Here is a 24,809-nt window from a genome sequence, read left to right as displayed (position 1 = left end):
ATGTAACATACTGCCTAATATCATGTTATCCGTGGGAAAGGGGGTGTTTTTAATGTTTCAGGTTGCTTTCATTGACTCAAGAATATAATGTGGTTTTTTAATAGTTTTGAAACTGTGGAAATGAAAATGTTTTAAAGAAATACAGTATTCAGAGCCTACCTGCTTTTCTAGGCAAATATTAACTCTGAGCTTCTCTACATTGAGTTTTAACCCATTTTAAACAGCCACTTCTGAAGCTTCTGCTTCTGGATTCTTTGCAAGATTAAGTTAATTTCTTTTATCAAGGTTATAGGGCTTTTCTTTGTATTATGCAGCAATTCTTTGTCCTTAACAGATTTTCTGCTTTAAGAAAAGAGATGGAAGAAACTGTGGGAAACACCCAGTTTACCCATAACGATGGCAAATGGGTTATTGGAGTCATGCAGAAGTGAGCTACTTGCGCTTTACATGAGGTTTAGCAAACAACCCAGGAATCCTCTATTTGTTTGTCACTTCTGTTAATCATTAGGTTTGCTTGGTCAAGAACCCCTATGACAAAGGACGTCTAGATTCCCCTTGATCTCCCCCTTCTGCCAACCAAGTCTAACTGCTAAGGGAACCTTTCAGAGCTCCTTTGGCAAAAAAAAACTTCAAATGGGGATCTAGAATCCTGTCCTGAAAGATCATTTTAGATACTTTCCCCAGCTAGGCCCCAGCTCCAGCCTTATAGAGGGCAAGCATGGAAGGGTTAGTTGGTTGGAATGGTCATGAATCTTTCCTGCCCCTGGCAGTTCTGCTCAAATCGCTCCACCCTGACTTTGGAAGCTGTGTTTCCCTACTTTAAAGATCCAAGCCAGGGTGAGGGGGAAAATGTTTTGAAACATGAAACATAATTTCATGTGAAATATGAAAACATAATTTTCACAGAATAGGTGAAGGGGTAAGCACTGTCTTCCAAGCATTTATCTGCTGTGCATGCCTCCTTTCCTTTGCACTGTGAGAGGAAACAGAAGGTTTCGTGCTTCTGTCTCAGGTTAAAGACCTGTTTGTATGTACTGGTGAGTATGTGGCTTACAGTGTAGAAGGCTGAATGGATACAGAGGTGCTCTGTTTGTGTGCTTGTATTTTTCTAATGCCCCTGAATTTTCATTTATTTAAACAATGAAAGCAATTATTATTTGTTACTTACATTTATACCTTACTTTTTGGCCTGAAAAGTTCCCAGAAGCAGTGCCTTTTACATCACTGCTGCTCTCTCAGAACCTCCAAACAAGGAACAATAATGAGTATATTAATCTGTATGTATAATTAAATAAGAAAAGAATTTCCCCCTCAAGATAGCTTTACTTATTGATCATAGTTTGCATTTTGCCCCATTTCCACAAAATTAATTCCTGACAGCGCTCAATAGTGTGAACTTATTTATTTTCACAAACTTGATAATGTAAAATAAGTAATATTAACTAAGTTGTTTAAGATAGGTTGACATGCACAAAGGAAAGAGTGAATACTTAAAATAAATTACACATTTTGCATAAATATTATATTATCTTAAATAAGTGGTATTAAATGTACAGCAGTTTTATTTTTGACTTTACTATAACCGAGCTTAATATTGGATTAATTCCTCTTTAGAAAAATATGATTTACCATAATGATAGAACTGCTGGGACATCAGATCATTATTACCTTATTTAACAGTTTCTTCCAACTTGCTCAGTTTTAAAAACCATTTGTTAGAGACTTTCATTGAGCTTCCTCTTATAAAGTGTTACTGAACCTTCTTTCCAACAACATTCAACCCCAACCATATTTCTTTCAAGTATATAATAATGAACATGCTGAAGACCCAAGCAAGATGTTATAATTTATAAATTTGGTAAAAACAGAACATCTCTGCTTCAAAACGCTACATGGGTAGGATTAACCTTGTCCCAAGTACATATAAGATGGAGCTGATTTAACTGGCTCTGACCAGATTCACACAACATAATGGTGGTTAATAAGCCACGGTGTTCTGTTGAACATCCCTGCGCATGCCCTTGATGTACTTGATCATTTTCCTAATTACCCTGACCAGGTGGATGTTGTGATGTATGAACCCAGTGAGAGAGAGTGGCAGGGTTGATTAACAACCTATCTAGAACTCAGATTCTGTTATACAGTTGCCAGGTAGATGGTTAACCACTTCACCCACCCTCCGTAACCCCTGGGTTCATACAAAACAGCAACCCACATTAGATAAAGTGACCCAGCATGCAATCAGTACAGTGCAAGGCACTGTGGCTTATTAACCACTCATGTGGCATGCAAACTGGGTTGCAGTGGTATACTTGAAAATTTTCCAGTGCAGGTGCTCATCTTGACTGCCTTCATGGCCACACTACCTTGCAGAATCCAAAAGGCAGGCAGCTGTGCCGATTCATGCTATTATTTAAAAAGCACGTGTGCACTCACACACTCTTCTGGTAGTTTTCATTTCCACAAGGAACTGTCTTTTGTAAAGCTAATGGGTGTTAATTGCCCATTCAAGAGCAAGCAATTACAAAATGCATCGCATTACATCAAGAGTATCTATTTATTATATTTGCATCCTGCCATTTTTCCTTCAAGGAACTCCCTTTCACAATCTTATCACAACAACTCTAAGAAGTAGGTTAGGCTAAGAGAAAGTGACTGGCCCAAAGTCACCCAGTGAGCTTTATAGTCAAGTGGAGACTAGAACCTGGATCTCCTTGTTATTGGAAAATCCATTCCCCCCAGTGAGGATTGCTGCTGAGCTCAGAGGGTGGCAGATCATCCTTGCTAATCAAAAAGTGTGAACACTTTAACACTGTGGAATCTGGGCCCACTACAGTACTACTTGTAGCACTTGATTCTTTGGGGCTTAATAGAAGGCAATGAGAACTGAGAATCTACACCTGCATTGTATTGTTGTGCTCCAGATTTGGCCAAAAGTGATTATAAGGCTGGGAGAAAAATTTCCCTTACATAGTTCCATCAAGCTTTCAGGTCCTTGTTCATGCAGTAATAGGGTAGAAATTGTCTTTTACTGATAGCCAAAACAGAAACATCAGTTAAGAAAAAGCTTTCCAATGGAAACACACTTTAAAGAAATCCCTCATGAAGCTCTACTTATGTCATGTTCCAGTTCACTTGCATATCTAAAGCCAGTACCACATCTACTTTTATCTTTAACAGAAGCTTTCTGAGTCCTGGGCTTGTTTATCCTTCTTGATATATTTGGTCATTTTCTTTAAGTTCTTTAATTTGTATCAATAATTTTGACATTAATAATGTGAATAATGTTGTTTTGCACTATTCTCAGAAGGAAGTTTGGCTGCAATTTCTAAAAGCATTTGATTGTGTGAGGTGGGAGGGAAAAATATGAGAAGAGGAGAAAGGAAAGATTGGTTGTAATGTATGTTGGGTCAATATATAGCACAGTATTTTAGTATTTACCCATTTTGAACATGATGCTAAGTTTCTTATATGTGCAGAAAAAATCACTGCAAATTTTCCAGCTGTCATTTCTAATCTTGCTGCATCTCAGTGCAAGTTTTTTAAAACATGAGAGCTTTGTAAGCAGTTGATAGTAGTGTTGGTCAGCATTTATTCATCTTTTTCTTATTAAAGTGTTTTTGTCTTTCTTTTCTAAAACAAAACCCTATACTATTAACATGTTTTATATCAAGAATTAAGTAAAACCAATCAATTCCATGATTATGATAAATTCATTGATAACCATTAGGATTAGCATATTAACCAAGGTTATTTTATTTCAGTTATTATGCATATTAGCTACCCTGTTATTTTAAAAAATGCTCAAGGTAGCATATGATCCTTCTGCCAACTACAGTTAATCACAGTGCTCAGCAGTGTGCTTGATGTGCTCAGCAGTATCTGATAAATGCCTTTAAGTACAATGCTTCCTTAACTAACGGGAGGGAGCACCATCTGGTGAGGCCCCTCCAAAAAGGCCCTGCTTTGTATGGACAGAAAGGCTTCTTGTATGACCTTGCAGAGCAGTGACCTCATCCTGGAAAAGGCACCTAGGTTTTTCCTGCAATTACTGTACTTCCATACGGGTGATTCTTAGTGCTACCAAATGATTGCTGTCCCTTTTAAACCGCAAAGGCAACTGCAAGTGATTTTCTATAGTTTCAAGAATATTGTGCTATGATTGGTGTATGCCTCCTTTGTAACTGGTGCCATTTTATACCCTTGCTTTAGTTTTTTTAAGCAGTCATTTCATGATGCTAAAATACTGTTTTAGGTTGATTTCTTTTTTTAAGGAATGGGGAGAATAATGCAACAACACCATATGCTATTATGTTAATTATCCAATAAGTAAATCAAACTCTTTCTGTTCCTCATCAAAATGGAAATGACTGGAAAGTTTATTTCCCCTCCCCACAATTAACCTTATTGCATTATCATGTTATAACATGATAATGCTATTTATTTATTAGATTTATATCCCACCGCTATATATTTTTAAAGAACTTAAAGTGACTTATTTATTTATTTATTTATTTATTTATTTATTTATTTATTTAGAAAATTTCTATGCTGCCCCATTCGCCGAAGCCTCGGGGCAGCTCACAAATATATCAATTAAAATATTATACAGTAAAAATATAAAACAAGTTAACTTACGTCATGCTGCTGCTGCTCCTCTCAATCTTATGCACACAACATAGTGTTATAATTCTACGGCTGGATGTACCCGTCATGGCAAAAAACCCTGTGCAGTTTCCACTGCACACAGATTTTTGCCCAAACTTAACAGTCAGATGATCACATGGTTCCCACAGCAATAGGAAACAGTGTTTTCTGGGTTTTTCACTCCGTCTTCCCAGCAAGTGAACTCCTCTTTCTTATACCATTGCTCCCTATGGACCTCAGCAGTCTTTTCCTAACTGGTCCACTGAGGTTTTGAGGCCTGTTCTCCCTGTTCCTCCTGTCAAGTGTACCAATTCCTCCTAGCCACTCCAGCCCCCAAAGGTATTTTTATTAAATCATAGTAAACAGTTTTGCCATAATTTCCCCCTTCTGCCTCTGTGCATTTACCCATTTTCTCCTTGGTTCTGAAAGTAAACAGGGAGACAGGCACATTACTCATCCAATCGGAATACAGCATCTAATGGTGCATGTGTTGCTGGAGAACGGAGGACAGTAGAGAACACGTGGCTGAGTGACTATTTCTGTGGCCACTCTTTCCATGAGACTCTCGGGTGATTCCATACCAATAATGATAAAATGGAGATCCCAGGACAGGGCAACCAGAGAATCCACATGGAAGCATTGAAACCTTGAAACAGACCACTGATTTACTCAGTAGTTTTGGGAAACTAAAGGTACTACACAAAACACCATGACTGGGTCTGGATGATACAACAGACCAACAAGGATAAGGAATTACTATGGTTGTGTCTCTCTTGATTAAAAAAAAGAGTTAAGAGGTATAGAGCTATAATGCTACAATGTTAATGTTGTAGTCTAATGTTATAGTACAGTAATGCTGATTCCTAGAAAATGGTTTTTGAATTTTATTTAATTTTATTGAAAATTAACATTAAGCATTATGGTATTATAATGTTGACCTCTCTTTCATTTAAAAAAAATCTACTGAAAAAGCCTTTTGGCAATAATTTAAAAATGGATTAAAAAACAGAAACGTGGCCATATAGTGACAACTATCACAAAGGTAGCTGTGATGCATTGCAATACATTCAGCCAGGTAAACAAGTAGATTATAATGATGAACAGACGGGTGAGTCCCAGCAGCACTTGTTGGTGGGGTGGGATGGGGTGTGGGCCCCTGCTAGGGTGTAGACCCATGCCTACTTTTAATGACAACCCTCAAAAAAGAAAGGGGGGAGGAGGAAGAAGGAAAGGATAGTGCTAAAAGCATCTACATCATATATCTACAGAACCCTCCAACCATCAGGTATCAGTCCCATAGAATTGTGCCTTTACAGCAGTGCAAAACGCATCTACATCTTGGGAAATTGCACTCCTCTTCCGTTTTTAAGGGGAAAGTTTCAGATTTTCTGTGGTCTGAGAAAATACTGGATGACAGTGATCGGATGATAGAATAATGTGGAGTCCCTGTAAAGAGTAAGTAAGCAATGCAGACAATTCCTCATTTCAAACCACTTGTATGGATGCATCTTCCGTGTCCCTGTGGCTAATGCCATTCAGTTCTCTACAGTCAACAGGAGTGCAATAATTCCCTCCCTCCCTCCCTCCCTCCCTCTTACTTACTTACTTACTTACTTATTTATACATACCCTGCCCTTCAGAAAAATGCTTTTAAGGCAACTGTCAATAAGAAATTATTTAAGAATGCTATGACCATATTATCATAAAACAATAAGATAACTGAAACAGAATACTTGAAAAGAATTCAATCAGAATAAAACCTTTTTTTAACAAAGGTCTGAAATAAAAATGGCTTTGCCTGGTGCCAAAAGGACATTAAGACAGGTGCCAGATTGACCTGACAAGGAAGAGTATTCAAAAGACAAGGAGCCAGTGCAGGAAAGAGACTTTCTCCTACTGCCATTTGCCTAATCTTATAAGGGCCACTGAGAATGGTCCCAATACATGGACAAGAAAAGATTGTTCCTCTGGTATCTAGATCCCAAACCAAATAGGGCTTTAAAGTATCAACACTTCAGATGGTGCTGAGAAATTATATCACCATCATCATCCATAGCTAAAGTTCTCTGGGTGGTTCACATTTTAAGTCATCCATCCAAGTTTCAACCATGCCTGACCCTGCTTAGTTTCCCAGATTAGACAGGATCAGGCACTTCAGGCTATTTTGAAATAGGATCATAAGTCAGCAAACACCAGCATGATGGATTCATCAGGAGCACTAGATCAGGCTGCAGTTCATGTAGTCTAGCAATCTGTTCAGCTGGTGGCTAACCAGCTACCCAAGGGACACCCACAAGCTGGACATGAATCCAGTAGCATCCTCCTGCTCCGACTTGCAGCTTAAAATACATTCCATTGAGATGGTCCCTGGTAGCAGCCTAGTTGCTCTATTTTCTGTTAAGGTGAGTTCCTGGAGATGTTCAGCTGTAGCCTGCAGAACTTCACTTTGATTAGGAAGATTCAAGAACACCGTCTGGTAAAAACATGTGAAGTATATCCTGAGCAATATAGTCCTGTGTATGACTGCCTCTGAAATGGTCTTAATAAGTGGATGAAAGATTGAAATTTGGCTCAGCTGATAAGAAGCGGTTCATCATAATTCCACTAATGCAATTGTGGCAGTTACAGATGCAGTGTCTTCCTTGGGGGATATTACAGTTGTAATATTCATCCTCTTTGCCAGAAAAGGAGAAAAACTGAACAGCTGGTTTGGGAAAGAAGTTAGAGTAAGATGCTTGAATTCAGTCTGAGAAATATGACCTGCTTTATACCAACAAACTATCCCATCTTTTGGTGTTCTTGTTCTGTTTGTAAGCTTGAATAGAAATAAACGTATTAATTCTTTTGGCAGTCTTTGTTAAAGCCAGTAATGCTGTTTTTAAAGAGGAAATTGGAATGATGAAAGAGTTTTAGGTTACATTGACTACATTTAATCAATGTAGCCCTATGCTACAAATGTTAAGCCTATGCTGCAAAATGTGGATTTACTTTATGTTTTATCATGTATTCCATAAATGTATTCCCATTTTTGCCCATGTGATTTATTACAATGTAGTTGTGAGCCTATGTATGTGTAGAGTAGTCCATTTAGCCATGGACTTTATCAAATGATAGACTATAGACTTCCTAGAAGATATTGATGAGGAAAATCAAAAGATTACCACCATTTCCTAGAATAGTTCTAGCTAGTGCATGTGTGTTAGCACCAAACCTCTAAGTTCCCATGCAGCTCTGCTTGCTTAGAGTGCAAAAGATTCTGCAATGTTAGGTTTGGGAAAGTATAATGTAAATGACTTGCCATTGATTCTCCACCACAAGTATTAAAATGAGTCCAAGATGCTTTGGTGCTAGTTGCAGCAACAAAACAAATATACTTCTAGTGTATTGTGAGCATATAGAATATGAAGAATAAGTGATGAACATTTTAAAGGATTCAGAATGGTACACTCTGGTATTGACCCAACTGTAGCTATGGAGTTCTCTCATAGCTACTGACTGGTCACTGGTTCTTTGCAATGGGACTATTCAAGAGCAATTCATCTTTAAGGTGTGCTTTCGGAATGATTATGTATGTTTGCTCTGCCAGGTATGTTTATGTGATCATTATATAGATCTTGCAGAATTAGGCCACGTAGTCTTTCATTTCTAGAATAACCTTGTGTTTTGTACTTAACGAATGCGCATGTGCATATGCACAGACACAAATTTAGCTTTAAACGGCTTTTAAGATTTATATATCTAAATATAATTATGTATCACTGGTAGTTGATTAGTAGTTAGAAATCCATATTAATTTTGTACTTTTGTCTTATAGCTTGGATCATCGTCCTCTGTGCCTTTCTCATCTATATTCTCACAGCTGTTCATGACTGTTGTAGTTCCTCTCATAATTGGGCAGGTATGTTTTAAAATACAGACTTACTGTTTTCTTGTCCTAACAATAGTCCACAAAAGAGAAGATGCTACCACCGAGGAGAAAGCTTTTGCATAATGAAATTTGATAGCAGAGAAAGAACACTGTAGTACTTCTAAAGTCACATGGATTTTAGTTGAGGCTAAGGAGCTTGGATACCTTCATTCCCCCAAATATATGATTTTTCATCTCAAAAAGAGGGCTTGTAACCATAAAATAGGAAAGAATATGGTAAGCCAGATGCAAAAACAGGCAGTTTAATATAAATTAGGTGTGAGCACCTCATGAAGTGGGGTATTTGACTTGACTAGGAAAGGTCTCCTGAGTAGTGGATCTCAGGCTCAGGCTATAAAGGTAATTGATGCAAAAGGAAAAAAAACTTCAGTGAAACTCAGCATGTTATAAAGCAGGACTGAGGAACTTGTGATCCTCCAGATGTTGGGCTCTAATTCCTTTCAGTCCCAGCCAGCATGCCCAGTGGTCAGAAATGGTGTAAGAAATTACCCAGACGTTATCTTGCTTGACCAAATAAATTGTTTTTGAAACTCACTTTCATGTTGCATGTTTATATGTGAATATTTATCCTTGTGTTAAAAAAATGTTTGTAAGGTATGTAATGCAAGTTCGGTCATACTTCAAAATATATCAGCCTCAGTAGACATGCCAAGGAGCTGGTATTTGTGTTGTCTTCTCAATGCATAAAATACTATTGAAATGCATGCTCGCATGCTTATTTTTAGAGCAATAAATACATATATTTTGGATATGGGCAGGAGTTTTTGCTACCCAGGAGATATCAGTGATTGAGCCTTCTGTATGCAAAGAACATACCCTGTCCTGAGTGATGGCCTCTCCCTATGTATTGTGTCCACTTCTATCCTCTTAAGAACAGTTTTTTCCTTCCCATAAAGCCTGCCCAAAAGGGACTCTTTATGGGACCTTTTTTTGGGGGTGGGGGGTAGTGAAAACTGCTTGAAATGTCCTTCCCATTTTGAATCAGCAATCATAGAATAAAATCTGTCTAAAATATATTAATGTAAAATGGCTTTTATGTGGATTTGTCTTGATCTTTGTATTATTTCAAGATAGATTTGGGTTGGTGATTGTGTAAACCAAGCAATTCATGAGCCACACTGATAAGCTGGGACAATTGTTCATATTTGGTACCACATGTGGCAAAATTTTTTTGCACAATACAATGCAGTAATTTCATCAGTCTCTAAGCTGTATTGCCCTATTTTTCTAGCATAGGAAGTCTGGACAAAGATTGTGGTCTCTTTGTTTGTGTTGTCTCATTTTAACAGAAAAGTGACAGTTAGCAGAAAAATGAAAACCAGGGCAATATTTCCTTTCCTTTTCTGCTGTCCTTCTTCCTTCTCTAGACCTAAGTGCTTGTGACAGACTTTTATTTTATGTTTTATTTTAAAGAGTGATTTATGATTAAAAGTTAATGAAATAGAATTTTCACAGTGCTTTTATTATATTCTACCAGTTTGAACATTTTTCAAAGCAGCACACCAAAACCTACTGTTCTCTATGAATAAATAATAAAAGCCATGTCTGTACATTATCATTCATGCATTCTGTAGTTGCCCATTGGTGATTTGTTTGCCAGCGCGAAGTGGGTACTTCCATTAAATAGTCCTTAAGTAAAATTCAAATTAGTTATTACAATTTCTCCTATATAAATGCTGCTATAAGATCATTGAATTGTCCTGTTCATGTACAGTGCTGTGAAGAATTATTCAGCCCCGTTTGACTTTTCCCCATTTTGTTGTGCTGCAACCTGAAATTGAAATGGCTTTATATGGCATTGTTACCACATAAAGTACACAAGATGCTCAACATAGTGAAGGTGCAAAGTATTTTTATTGCAGCACAAAGGTAAACAAAAGCAAACTGTGGTGCAGTTAGTTGTACAACGCATAGCCTCCAGAAGTCACATGCTGTAAGTAGTTGAATGAAGTCCACTTGTGTGCAATTTCATGACCTCAGATTAAATACACTTGTGTTTGGAAGCCTCCTGAGTTTGCTGGAGATCATATGTAAACAAACAGCATCCAGAAGACCAACAAGCTGTCATCACACTGGGTTAAAGTTGTGCAGAAGCACCAGCCAGGGTTGGAGTATATACAAAAAATCCCACTATGACAGAGAAAGCCACCCACCAAAACACACTGACCGGGTAAGGAGGGCAGTATTCAGGTGGCAACCAAGAGGCAGATGGAAGCTCTCAAGTTGCTGAAGACATTCTGCAGCTGAGATGGGAGAAACTGCTCATGGGGCACATAAGAACCTGGGACGCCACAAAGCTAGTCCTTATGTAACACGGGCAAACAGAATGCCATTGCTGAAACAAACCCATATCAAAGTTCATTTGGAGTTTGCAAAAAGGCATGTGAGTGACACATCAGTCATGTGAGAAAAGGTTCTCTGGTCTGCTGAGATCAAATAGGAATTTTTTGGCAACCAGCAAGTACTAGCTCATTTTTGGTCACTTAACTTTTGTGCAAAATAAAAATATTTTGTACCTTCACAGTGCTAAGCATCCTGTATACATCAATGCCAGTTGAATAATTGGCATGTTTTAGTTGAGTAACAATGCCAATTAAAGCCATTTCATTGCCAAGCTGTAGCACAAACATATATGAACAAGGCAAAGGAGAACAAATACTTCAGCAAGACAAGGTTTAACCAGTAGAACTGTATGGATCTGCTCCATACCTTAGCACAGCTTTCTTCAATGGTGGTGTCCTCCAGACAGTGTGGTATGATGGGGTTTTGATGGTTCCCTGGGGTGGAGGCAGGGCTAGCAGACAGAGTGAGACAGTCACCTCAGATTCTGGGAAGCAGCTGGAAGGTGTTGGGAAGACAGCAGTGTACAACATAACCCACTCTGTTCTCTCTTAGCTAGCCTTCTGTTCTCAGGTACAGAGATGGAGTATGTCCCGTATCCAGTGTTGAAGTAAGATCCAACTGCCAGTCCAATTGGTTTTTGTGCATGGAATGGAAATGGATACCTTCTCATTTACCACTTCAGATAAAATATTGTGGACCCACCCTGGGTGGGGGTTCCAAGGTTACACACTCCAATACAGTCCAGATTTTGAGAACCTTGGCTGAAAATCTCCCACTTTGATTAACACTGGCTCAGTCCTAGTCCTGATGCCAGAGCCTAGGTTGGTTTCCAGTATTTCTGCCTGCACTTCTAATGGTCCAGTCATTCCTCCTTAATCGAGCCCAGGTTTCCCTCCAGCAAGCAATTCAGTACAGTCCTTGCACCTGTGGCACCAGAAAGAAGCAGTTGTAAATGGCAAGTAGAGCAGACCTGTGTGGGTCAGACTCCACTGGTCAAACTTAGAGGCCATTTTCTGCCATGGCAGCACAGCTCTTAACACTGATTTAGTGCACGGCAATGAAATATCAGTTGTGAATTGCCGAGTTTCTCAGTTCTTTACTCCAAACTGAAAAAGGAAACCAGAGATAATTTACTAAAGAGGGACCTTTAATACATGAAATACACACTTATTTGGGAGTTAGTCCCATTTATCTTAATGTGCTGTAATTCAGAATAGACGTTCATAGGATTGCCCTGTCAATATAACCTCTATTCAGCCATTCAGTCTTCACACATTTAGGGCTCCATGAAGGGAAGAGTGGAGTGGTATTAGTTCATTTAGTTATTTATACTTTCATTTATATGCCGCCTACTACCGTAGTCTCAAGGCAGCATATAAATGAGTTAGTTGTTCCTGCCTCCTCAGGCATGGCTCTTTTACCTGTCCCTATTGCCCTCCATGCACTGGACAAGATAATTGGAGGTGGACGGCCTGCTGTAGGCTCCCAATGCTATTTAGAACCCTGATGGTACGAGGTTCTAGAATGCATGGGGAGCCTGCATACACAGCCTGTGCTTCCCACGTCAGAATTCTAATTGCAGGGAGACTGGTTGCCCAAATAGGGGGAATAGTATGGCATTTGAAAGAAGGAAACTTACAGTGATGATTAAGAATCATGTTCAAGTAGAATATATTTATAACCATAATCCATATAGAAGTGCCCTGTTTATAGCTAAACTTCAGCTGAATTTCAGGAAGGAGCAGTAGCCTTTTGGGAGGCTGACACTGCTGAAAAGCTGTTTGGAAAAATTGAGATGACAGATTAACAGCATTCCTGCCATAGTTCACTCTTATCTGACATTTGACTTTAACTACAGACAGCTGAATTCTCAATAGGAAGGTAAACAAAGAATAATATAATACAATGCACCCTTAAAATGTCATGAAATACTTTGTTTATGGTGTAGAATTGAAGGACATGTTAATGTTTAAAAAACTAAAGTTTCAAAATTGCCTTCAAATTATTTAGGGGATTTTAATAAAGTGCAGGAGCATTGGTATATCTTGGCTAAAGCTAAGTAGACAGAGACATGGTGATTTGTGTAGTAATTGCTCATGGTATAAGATGCAATTGATAAACACAAAAATGGATGAGGTTGCGATTTAAGGAAGCAATAAGTAGAGAAAATAAAATCAAGAAAGTAGAGAACATTTACCATTTCAAGGAGGATATGGCAGTATTCATCTTTTTTTTTTAAAGTAAAATTCTGCATCGGAGTATTAACTGCCAACAAAATAATTTATATGTAAAACCTTACATGTTTTATACTCTCTTCCATTTTCTTTGAAGGACAGAATCATAGGTTCTCTGGTATTCTCAATCAGAGAAAATTATGTGGAATAAACTGGGTGGCAATTAGTAATCGACCAAGACAGTAGAATCCAACAAGCTCAGACCATTTCCAGGACATTATTTCTTATCTAGCCACAAAATTCAGCTCTCAAGATTAAACTAGACTACATATTTCTTGCATATTTATGTATCTACAGAGTCTGTATTGAGTTGCATGACCTCGTTGCAATCCCATGTATTGTTTGACTGAAAGATTTGGAGAGTCCTTAGCTGAAAAACTCTAATCTGAATTCACATTAGCATCCCATTCCTATGGCTTATTATTGCAGACACTGCTGAAACGGACCCTACTCGAATGCAGAGCACTACTGAAATGTTCTTCTTCGTGGGCTCTGTGCATCACACATGTGGCATTACCGCACAGCGCAAGGCCTGGATTGGAGAGAAACTTCCAAAGGTCAACGTCATGGAGTGGGCGGGAGTCCCCCTGTCCCTTCTGGGGCCTTGGATAAGAAGGGGAGGCTCCCACCCACTTCCTCAGTTTCTTTCCAACCACACATCTTGCTGCATTGCATGATGGGTTTGAACTTGATCACTTGCATCTTGTCCTTTGTTTCCTTCTGTGTCCTTCCCTTCCTCATTTCTCCTATTAAATATATTAAAATCCTCTCTACTTTCTTAAAAGAAAAACTTCACACACCCATATCGTTTTTCCCTCTCTCCTGCTACATGCTTGCTCGCTCCCCACAGCTGCCCCTGCAGCCTGAGGAACACCTGTCCTCCGTTCTTCTCCTCCTTCTTGCTCTCTTCTTGCCTCCTCTAGCAACAAATGGCACAGACCCTGCACTCTGTAGCTGTGGCTGCCATTGACCACTCGCTAGGCCTCCTCTGCCTCAGCAAGGGGCATGCAGTGGAGACTTGTCCACACTGCCAGGTGTTCAAAAAACAGACATGCCAGCAGGGGGCAGAGTGACTGAAATTCCCATTATGGAAGTGGACCCTTCACACGGCTGATGCAAAACCGGAGGCCGAAAGCCCCCAGGCAGCTGAGGCCATGTGAGCCATGAAATCTAGCACAAAAGGAAGCACAAGGCGAGGCTGCCGGCTGCCAGCACTGGCATTTCCAAGAAGAAGAAGCATCTTGCGGCTGGGCTCCACTGCGCCCGCTGCTGAACCATAACGTGCTCAGCCTCCTACCCTGAACATGGAAGTGCAGAGATGGACCCAGACCAGGTCAGTCCTCCACCACCCATGCATACCTCACCGCCTCCATCGCCTGGTACTCCTGCAAGTCCCGAGTACCGCACCACTGCCTCACCACGTACTTCACCTCCCAGCCCATGGGCTTGCTTCGCCCACGAACAGAGCTGAGTCCCACTGAGAACGCCAGAACTTTCCCTGCTCTTCCCCTCTGGAAAGGGCCTGCAATGTGCCGTGGTCACCAGCATCCACTTATCCCAAGGAGTTATCTGAGCCCTCAGTCAACACCACAGGGCCCTCTATGCCCTTACATACACATCAAGTGGACTGGGAGGCATCCGTCTCATCCAGCAAAGACTCTCCTCTGGGCCCCAGCCATGCTAGACCGCATATTCGCATCCCCCATTGTCGCAACTTTGCAGCCCTGCCTCACCTTACCTGAAGGCAGACCCCAGCCATCCTCAGCTCTGCTCCCAGGCCGAACCCAAGGACCTGTGCCAACTTGTGCACATGCACAGTAAGTCCCAGCGTCGAGAGTGCACTGACACCGCTCCCAAGCTGTCACACTGGGCACCTGGCTGTGCTGATCCTGTGAGACCTCCTGTGTCGACACAGGCCCCCACAAGGCCCACACGCACCTTCATTGATGCCAGTCTGCCCCCGGCATAGATGCCACCTGGCCCACCGCTCCCAAGGCCATGCCAGCTCCCAATCCCACTGGCCACTTGCCCAGCTGACTAGCAGCCAGGTAGCCGTGCACCACCACAAGGCCAGCACATGTGCCCACAGCTCACACAGCCTGTGCTTGCGCCCACCACCATTGCATCAGTCTCTACCACAACCTTACCAGTCCTGCCTCACCTCAACCACAGGCAGACGTTGGGCACTGTTGCCGTTGCTCTCCGGCCCAGCATAACCTGCACTGCCATGTGCATGCACCCAACACTTCCCAACACTAAAAGTGCACAGACACTTCTCCGGCCTTCCTCAACCCAGCACAAGGCCTCCTGCAGTGACACAGTCTGCTATGCAGGCCACGCATGCACAGAGTGACGCTGGGCTGACTCCAACACCAGTAAGGGCCCAGTCTACCAATCCAGAGACCTTGATGCCAATGAAGTCCCAGTCTACCACTCCAAGGGACCTCAACACCAGCCCAGTCGATCACTCCAGGAGACCATGCAAGATCTAGGCACCTCTGTTGGTAACTCACCAAGCTGACCAGCTCCAGCTCCATCCTGCACAACCACGGGACCTGCCAGCACACCCACTGCTGCTGCAGCCCCATCCAGCCAGTGTTGCTCTTCTCACCAGTCCCGAGAGCTGTCACTGTCCAGCTGCCACAGGTCCTCCTTGGATTCAGGTCAGATTTACTCCCCTGACTCCACCTGCTCTCTCTCACCTGCTCTGCAGCAACACTTTCCCAAGACCCAGGTACAGGAGCAAAAGCCAGACTTGCATTGGGAGGAAGGAGACATTTCACCTCCCTAGTCTTGCACATGGCTGATGATGTTGACCTTGAGGTCTTCCAGCCTACAGAGCCCACAGCTGACCCCATTTTCGGGGCCCTGACCTCGGAGCACTCTCCTGTCCCCATTCTCTTTTCTCTAGCCCTGCTGCAGTCTTGGAAAACCCTGCAACAGGGTTTACCACCTTGTGCCACATTGAATCTACCTACCAGACCTTGCACCACTCACTCCCTTCCTGACTCAGCATCCCAAGCCCAACTCTATTATAGTTGAGTCGACTTCCCATCAACAGCTTCCATTCTGCACCAGCAGACAGGAAGGGGCGACACCTGGAAAGCCTGGCCCAAAGGGCCTATGCTGCAGCCTCGCTGGGCCTTTGTGTCCATGTGTGGGGCAGCCATGGCCAGATACCAGAGGATACCAGATGTTCTGGGACAAGATTGGGTCTTTGGCACAGCACCTCCTGGCCAACCAATGTGCAGCAGCTCAGCTACTTCACGCAGAAGCGGAGAAGCTCTCCAAATATCAACTATAGAGGCAGCATGGGACCACATTGACTGTAACAGGAAGGCACTACTAGGGGCTGTTGTTATCTGTCACCATGCCTGGCTCTGCTCCATTACCCTCTCTTGGGAGACCTGTGCCTGTCTTGAGGAAATGCCATTCAATGGGGAAGGACTCTTCAGTGCCAGTATGGATGAGCTCATGGGTTCCTTTCACAAGGCCAGAACCACCACCAAGCATGTGGGATTTGCTCAACATCCTCAACCCTGGCTAGTCAGCTCATGTGGCACTAATAGTGCACCAGCTAGCTTGGCACTAATGCAGCCACATCCAATTTATAGTGCTGACTTTTACTTTTGAAGCAGCCTTTCCCAAATCAGGTGTTACCTAGAAATAATGAGCAATGTAACTCCCATCACCCCCAGCAACATGGTCATTGCCCATGCTTACTAAGGATATTGGGAATTAAAGTTCCACACACATCTCAAGAAAACTAGGCTGAGAAAGGTTGCCTTAAGTGATTTGCACCTGCATTACTTGAAGTTACCAGCCTGCCCACATTCTGGGATCATGAGTAGAAACCCTTCGCATTTGCTTGCTTCCAAGGACAGTTAAACAGGTAAATATGAAGGTGAAGTCCTTTTCAGTAGTGGTCCCACCCTCCAGAATGAGCTTCTTTAAGCCCTTTCATTGCTGACTTCAGGAAAGCTCCAAGGACCTGTTTGTTCTTGTTGGTTTTTCCTTGAACTGTATTTCTGCCCAGCTGCTTTTAGTTGTAATAATTGGTGTATCCTGCTTTTACTGATACTCACCTTTTTATTGTAGTGTTTGCTTTCTTATGTGTGCTGCTGGGGGTGGGGTCCACCCATAAGGATAGCCTCACATTATTTAAAACAAACAAACAAGCATCTCATTATCGGGCTTCAAATTGTCACCTCCTGCAGGGTGGGTTATTTTCCTTCACTGTCATAAAAGGGCCATCATGGTTCAACTATGTGTGTTTTCATGTACCATGCTGCGTATACCCTCAGGTAGAAACAGGTGGAGAGAATGCCCTTTTAAATGCAACTTGTTGAAAAGGTGGGACATAAATAATGTAAATAAAGTCAATAATATATAAATGCAACAGTGTTAACACTCCCTTGCTCACTGGCCTCAGATGCCTTTGTACAGTCAACCAAATACCCTCCTTTACTTGCTGCGGGAGACTACGACCTTGGTATTCTTCAGCATGAAGTATGTGCTGGGACAAAGCAATTGCAGAAACACAGCTTGTTGGGAAGAGCTGCTTAGGTTCATGCTTGCATCTTTCTTTGTGAGGCATACGTGGTTCTTTTTCTTTATTGGAGTGCTCTCTGTGTACTAAGTAATGTTTGAGAGCCTGAATTGCCAAGCTCGCAGTTCAGCTCTCATTGCCACCCTCATGTTCAGTGAGGAGATAATACGACTAGCTTACCTTACAGGATTTTTGTAAGAATTTCTAAAATGAAAGTGCATAGAGCTCTTTGAATACTCAGAAAGTGTTCTATAAATGTTAAGAATTATTGGCATAGGGCGTGAACTGCCTTAAGTGGTCCCTGTTACAAGTTGTCTCCAATTGCAACTGGGGGGGTCCTCCTTCCAGTCACACCACTGAACTTCCCTTCACATTAATTTGTAGTCCTCCCAAGAACTTATTAAATTAAAGCCAGTGTTACTGTCCATGCAGAGCAGATGTGAAGCTGGACTAAAAAAATTTGGCTTCCTTGTAGCTGTTTATTGAATTCTGGCAGTGTTTAGACTCAGACTAGTGACATCCATAGCTCAGTCCTTTTGCCACTATGCCATACCAGCCCTTCCTCCAAAGTAGTTTTTTCTGGAATGGCACCTTCTCAGTCCTGATTTGCACAGGGAAAGAATAATCCAGTCTTGGAAGTCACATGGTTGAAGAGGAATGTGTTTTCCTATGGCTTCTTACTGTCTTTTATGTTTCCACAGAAAGGGATGGAATGGAAAAGATGGATAATGTCTTTTGATTGGTAGTGCTGAGAGCCATCTGATTTACACACACACACACACACACACACTTAACACTTTGATATATTTGCAAGGAATTTGAAAATTTGGAAACATCATTTGAAATTGTTTCTATTTCAGTTATGTACATTCAATCAATTGTGGTTCTTCAGCCATGAAGTACCTGTGATATTTTACTACACTAGAAACCATTTAGGGCAGATAATATATGCTGGAGCAGTGTGATACATAAGAGCGTGTCAGGAGTCTCGTCAGAGTTTGCAGTCAGAAATGTGAAATGAGTCCAATCAATAGTCATTGTCATCAGAGTGCATATATTTAATAAATATATGTCAGGGTACATCTGATGAAAGCATACGTACAAGTTCACTTAAAAATATGCATAGTATTTTGGGATGGCTTTTTGTTTTGGGGGTGGGGTGCCAAGGCTTTCTGTTTTACTCAGCTTTACGGGAATTCCTCTCCCTTGAGCTTTTCTGATTCACTTGCCACTTACGTAGCTGCGGGAGTGGAGGTGATGGTGTCTGCTCACTCTGGGGCTCTTTCTGCTGCCAGCAATGTATTTCTTGTAATGTTTACAAGGCTGTGTTGCCAGAGGCCTGAGGGAGCTGTCCTGTTGCATTCCTGCAGAGGAAAATTCCATTGGGATTGGAAAAAGACAGGAAAATCTTGGTGCAGTAAGAAGCCCCTGCATTGTTTTTTGAACCTGACTATAATGAGAGCCAGTATGGTGTAGTGGTTAACATGGGACTGGGACTCAGGTGACCTGAGTTCTATTCCCCACTCAGCCATGAAACCAACCAGTCACAGACTCTCAGCCCAACCTACTATACAGGGTTGTTGTTGTGGGAATAAGAATGACAGCAGGAGGAAGCAAATTATGTAAGCCACTTTGAGTTCATAAGAAAAAAAAGCAGAATATTAATCTAATGAATAAAATTAATAAATAATGGCTGATTGAGACCACAGTTTTCTCCCTACCCGGCTAACGTTGGAGAGGGGGCAGAATAAAAAGTAGATAGGGATTAAACCAAAACAAACCACTCTGAACTGCTCACCAGTGTACTAGGGGGAAATGGAAGAGGTATGCACAGAGCTATGTCTTTCTCCACTGATGCATAATATATACACAAAAAGTGTTGGAGTATGGAAAGTCCACTGCAATTCCAGTTGCAGCTTACAGCAGAGAAGCAGTAAATTTGTAGTGCCAGGATTCTTCCATCTAGAAGCACCCCTCATCTGTAAGGGTAATTGAAGTGACTCATTATTGCATGTTTTCCTTTGGATAACCCTCTGATTTCTTTCTCCGTCTTAAGTTCCCATAAGCATTATGGTAAGGAGTGACAATATGGCCCTAGTAGCTAGTTACTTTTCAGACCTGGAATTAGCTCCAATTAGATTCTGCAGGAGAGTCCATACCTCATACATTTGCTAGTTTAAATTACTTTTTGTTCTCCCTTTCTTACAGAGCTGCCCACCATATTTAATGCTCTTATTTACAACCCTATCCAGGCTTAGGATGCTTCTTGACAAAGGACTTCTCTCATTATCAATGAGAAGGCGTTCCACCTTTTCCTCTGTAGCAGATGCACTGTGTTAAGGAAAACATGAAAAGTAATAAAACATGGAAGGGCTACAAATGAAGACATCATCTTGCAAAATTCAGTGAAGGAGGCAGTGAATCGCACAATAAAAGCCTCTCCTGGAAGCCCCCTCATCAATCAAAATAAGCCATCAGAAATAAACAGATATTTTTTGAAAATCTTGTAAAGTTGCTCTGATTTTGTTAATCTAATCTTGGATGATTTAATCTGAAACCTTCTCATGGCAATGCTTTATCATTAATACTATTGTTACTGTGAGGTAACATGACATCTCTAGCACTCTCAAATTAGTATGTAGCATGAAATTGCAGCATAACTTTTAAAACACCAGAGTAATACAATCTGTTAGGTTGTCTCCTGAGAAATCTTGTAATGTGGTGACTGAAAAATTAATACAAGCCATGGCTAGTATCATTTCCTTCAAGTCAAATATGCTCTCCAAAACAGAAACATTCGAACCTATTAGTTCTGCTTGACTTATTTATACTTAAGCATGTAGTCTACTTTTTCATGCAATAAAGTCCTTCAAGCAGCTTACAACAAAATATTAAAATAACATAAAGTTATATTAAAAATTAAATGAAAAGCACAATGCCAATGCATTTTAATACCTGCACATTTTAAAGGGCTTCCAAAAAAAATCAAACAACTTTGAAGCCAAAGAAGATTTAGTAGTAAATGAAAGTTTCAGTTAAAAGTGATGATAAAATGGGTCAGATGCATCTCCTTATCAGAATATTCCATAACACTGATACCACCAAATGAAACATCCATGTCTTGGTAGAAGACGTAGCCTCACAGCTAACAGTGGTAGCACCTGAAGCTACACTTCATGGAGTTGGGGGGCATATAGGGTAGGCATTCCCAAACACAGAAGTAGGCAGAAAATGTTTTGGACTTGAACTTCTAGCCTTCCTGATCAGTGGCTCTGCTGGTAGTCACGTCTAGGAATCCAGATTCAGAGCATAAGAAGATCTGTTTTCTGCCTATTACAATGTAGATCATGCAGTGCTGGTCTCCTATATGGCCTTGTAACCAAATAAGTAGGGCCACCAACATCAGGTTTTCTGTAATGTCTGGATTAAATTCTGACTTATTCACATTCATTATCCTATTATTATTCACTATCATCAGTTTATTATTGATCTCAGGCTGCTATTCATGGAGGATCTTGCCATACCTGATAGTAGGGAAAAGAAATAAAACAAGAAAGCAAGGGTCCTGCTTTGCCCAAGTTTGTGCTCTTCAGACATAGGGGATTGCAGCTCCCATAATTCCCAGCCAGCATGGTCTTTGTCCATGATTAATGAGAATTATGGAATTAAAGTTCATCATAACTGAAGGGCTTGAGGCTGCCAAAAGCCACTGTATGATAATTCCCATGAGGAAAATCTACCTATACCAGCTTATGGAACCATCTCCAGCCCATACAAACATTTAGAAAGCTGCTGTGGTAGACAGTAGAAAAAAACATCCACCATGAGAAACAATCCTGTATTTCTGGAAGCATTCTGCTTCCACCTCTAAAAGGAAAGTAAAAACTGATTAAAATTCTAATTTCATTTTCAAATTCATAATGTAAAAAGTTACTCACTACATTTTAGGCTTGTTCATCTTCCTGTGTTAATTCTAGTATTCCAGAAGCATGCAACTGGCATTTGTCTTTGTATCTGCAAAAAATCTAGACCTTCAGATTCTAAATTATTTAAGCTCCCACAACACATGCATTTTTGCTTTTCAAGCATGAGTTATAATTTAATTAAAAACTTCTGGTGCATCACTAGCTATTTAAATATTTAAATGTTCCATGGATCACTTTCGATTATCTGCTCACATGAAATTCCTGAAGATGTCAGATTTTTAAGATTCCCAAAGTTACACTTGGAATTGTCTGTTGATGCAAAGGGGACTGTGATAATTACATACATCCATTAGTATCAGCAGAGGAGATAAACTTTGGGGAGGCTTAATGGGTATGTCTCAGTGACAGCTAGCAAAGAACATTTGGCATGATTAAGGATAGATTTGAATGTACTTGAAAATATACTCTCATTATGGACACCCAGTGGAAGTTGCACTACAAATGTTAAATTCCCCAGAAGAAGAGTTATGTGGCAAGAAAGCTTTGAAATCCACTGTGGCCGTCATCCAAATTATTCTCTTCTCTTTATGTCTTTCTGCTGTCAGATTCGTTTTGTGATGCCCAACTTGGCTCTCTGTGTGTGTTGAAAAGAGGCAACCTGTTGGATTTTTTTTCTTCCTTGTGTTTCAGATTGTCCGAAGATATATCAAGGAATGGCTTGAGAGAAAGAAGCCTCCATTTGGTGCTATCAGCAGTTGTGTACTCTTGATGATCATCTATACAACTTTCTGTGATACATTTTCCAATCCAAATATTGACCTTGATAAGTTTAGCCTGATTATAATAGTTTTCATAAGTGAGTACTATTTGCACATTGTCATTTCTTTTAGCAGCTGGGTTATGTTTCAGAATGGCTGTTTCCGACTCAAGGGGTCAGGGCCTGTGAATGTCTGAAAAGTCAGTACTGAGGTTTTTTGCATGGTGGCCTCAATATTACATGTGGTGAATAATGTCTGTGTAGGAGTGCTATCTTTGAATGCGTTTTAGAAATATCAAAGAATTCACGTTCTGTTGAATTCTGTGGGGGGTTTTAAATTGTCTAAAACAGAAGTGAAATCATATCCTGATCATATCACAGTGTAATGAATTCAGTTATGATTTATGTTCCTTTTTTGGTTTTCTGAGTGACATGCACAAGCAAATTAAAATTGTAATTGCAGTAGGGTACACAGAAAAGCATAAAATTCAATTTCTTTTACAATTTAGAATGAATCATCTTCCTCATATGTATTTTTGCATGGAGAATATGCTTTGTAAGGTGTACAAACTATCAAATTGTAAGATAAATGGAATTTGAAAAGGTTGATTTGCAGCAATTTTTTAAAAATTGGGCTGCAGGAGCCAGCTCTTTTTGAATTCTGCCATATTTTTACTGATAATAATAGTGTCTCCTAGTAGTATACATTAGCTACTGATAATGATGCTATAGTATAAATTAATGTGCCCAGAATAACTGTGCCTTGCTAGAAGAACAGGAAAAGTGGTGATTCTAGTTTTGAAAAAGGGGAAAACCAGAAGCCTGAAATCTGCCCATTCTTGCAAAATAAATCATTTAATCTTGCTTATAAGGAAGCTTTTTCATATAATGTTTTAGAAAATATGCTGCAGTCTCACACTGCATATAAGGACAAAATTGTATGTATACGCATTTCCAATTATTTTCTTGCTTTTTAGCATTGTATTTTGTATGGGTATCTTTGAATCACTTTACTTACAGAAACCTTAAAAAAGTAACTTATAAAGATCACCCATCAAAAGAAAACAGCTTGACTCAGAATGTGAACCAACAAGCCATCAATGCTCTTATTTTCTTGTGAAGGGGATAATTCTGCATCTAGTTCCTGCATTATTTTTTCTTGCTCTGGGTTCAGTGTTTGCATATTGAGAAGTAGACATATTGATTGGGAACTAAATTAGATCAGCTGTCTTATTTTTGTCTGGGTGTCAGGTAAACATCATTAAAATGCATGCTTTTTCCCATATGAAGAGATGAATGTATATTTTAAACACATGTTTATGTAGTTATTTGCATGCAACACATCAGTATTTATCAACCTACTTTGTCTTTCAGTATTTTCAGTTCAGCTGGGTTTCATGCTGTTAACTTTCTTCTTTTCTACGAGGTATGTAATACCAGTAGCACATGAACTCCATATGAACAAACAGAATAGGTGGGTGCAAAACAAGGGAGGATTGTCATTTCTTCTGTAGCTCAGACAGAGCACTCAGTTTCTATCTGCAGGTTAAAAAGAGGATCTGGATAAAAAGAAGTTTGGGATTTTAATTGACTCCACTCCTTATTTATTGGACATGTATATTCTACCTTTCTATGATTCAGTCAAATACAAAGTGCCTTACTATAAAATTCTAATCACAACAGGAAAAACCTGACAATAAATGAACAACGTTCTAGAATAAGGAACTAAAAATGCCTCAATGGTGCTGAAAAACAGCTGCAATGATCAGCAAAGGGTCATCACTTTAGCTGGTTGCAGATTCAGTCAACTGCAGAGTGGGAGAAGCAAACTGCAGATTTTACCAACAGATTCCAGATGTGATGAATAACTTTAATATAATAAATACACTGCTGCCTAGTTTTGCACTCACTTATTCTGCCCTAAGTTCATCAGGCTATTATAGAAGTTTTGTGAAATATTTTGTGGCATTATATATTGTATATAAGCATATGCAAACTGAGAAAATGCACATCAGTGCCACTTGATTTTATTGTGGATATTGGTTTACATTTTTGAAAATCTGATATTTAAAATTTTAAAAATATGTATAACATGTATAATAGGTATGACTCCACCTCAACTATTCGTGTCCCTATTTTTTTTTATTATTATTATTTATATCCTGCCTTTTTCCTACAAAGGGCTCAAGGCAGCTTACATTATCTCTCCTCCTCCTTCTTATCCCCACAACAACAACCCTGTGAGGTAGGTTGGGCTGAGAGACTGTGACTGGCCCAAAGTCACCCAGTTGGCTCCATGGCCGAGCGGGGACTCGAACCCAGATCCTCTGAGTCCCAGTCCCATGCTCTTAACCACTACACCACACTGGCACCATACTGGCTATGACCATGCAAGATAGCATTAGCATGATCTGGACTGTAGATG

At 40.4% G+C, this 24,809-nt stretch overlaps 1 protein-coding gene across 2 annotated transcripts in view; it reads left to right on the top strand.

The window, feature by feature from the left end:
- The window catches only part of SLC10A7 (solute carrier family 10 member 7), a 163,888-nt gene that overhangs the window by 105,159 nt on the left and 33,920 nt on the right, over positions 1-24,809 (top strand). For both annotated transcript variants that reach the window (XM_044430838.1, XM_044430837.1), the window contains exons 7-9: positions 8,462-8,545; positions 22,318-22,483; positions 23,759-23,810. In XM_044430838.1, coding sequence (XP_044286773.1) covers positions 8,462-8,545; positions 22,318-22,483; positions 23,759-23,810 — 302 coding nt within the window. The remainder of the gene's footprint in view (positions 1-8,461; positions 8,546-22,317; positions 22,484-23,758; positions 23,811-24,809) is intronic.

This window comes from Varanus komodoensis, unplaced genomic scaffold (genome assembly GCF_004798865.1).
Source record: "Varanus komodoensis strain SLA01 unplaced genomic scaffold, ASM479886v1 scaffold21, whole genome shotgun sequence".
Classification (NCBI taxonomy): Eukaryota; Metazoa; Chordata; class Lepidosauria; order Squamata; family Varanidae; genus Varanus; species Varanus komodoensis.
This window is presented reverse-complemented; position numbering and strand designations above follow the sequence as displayed.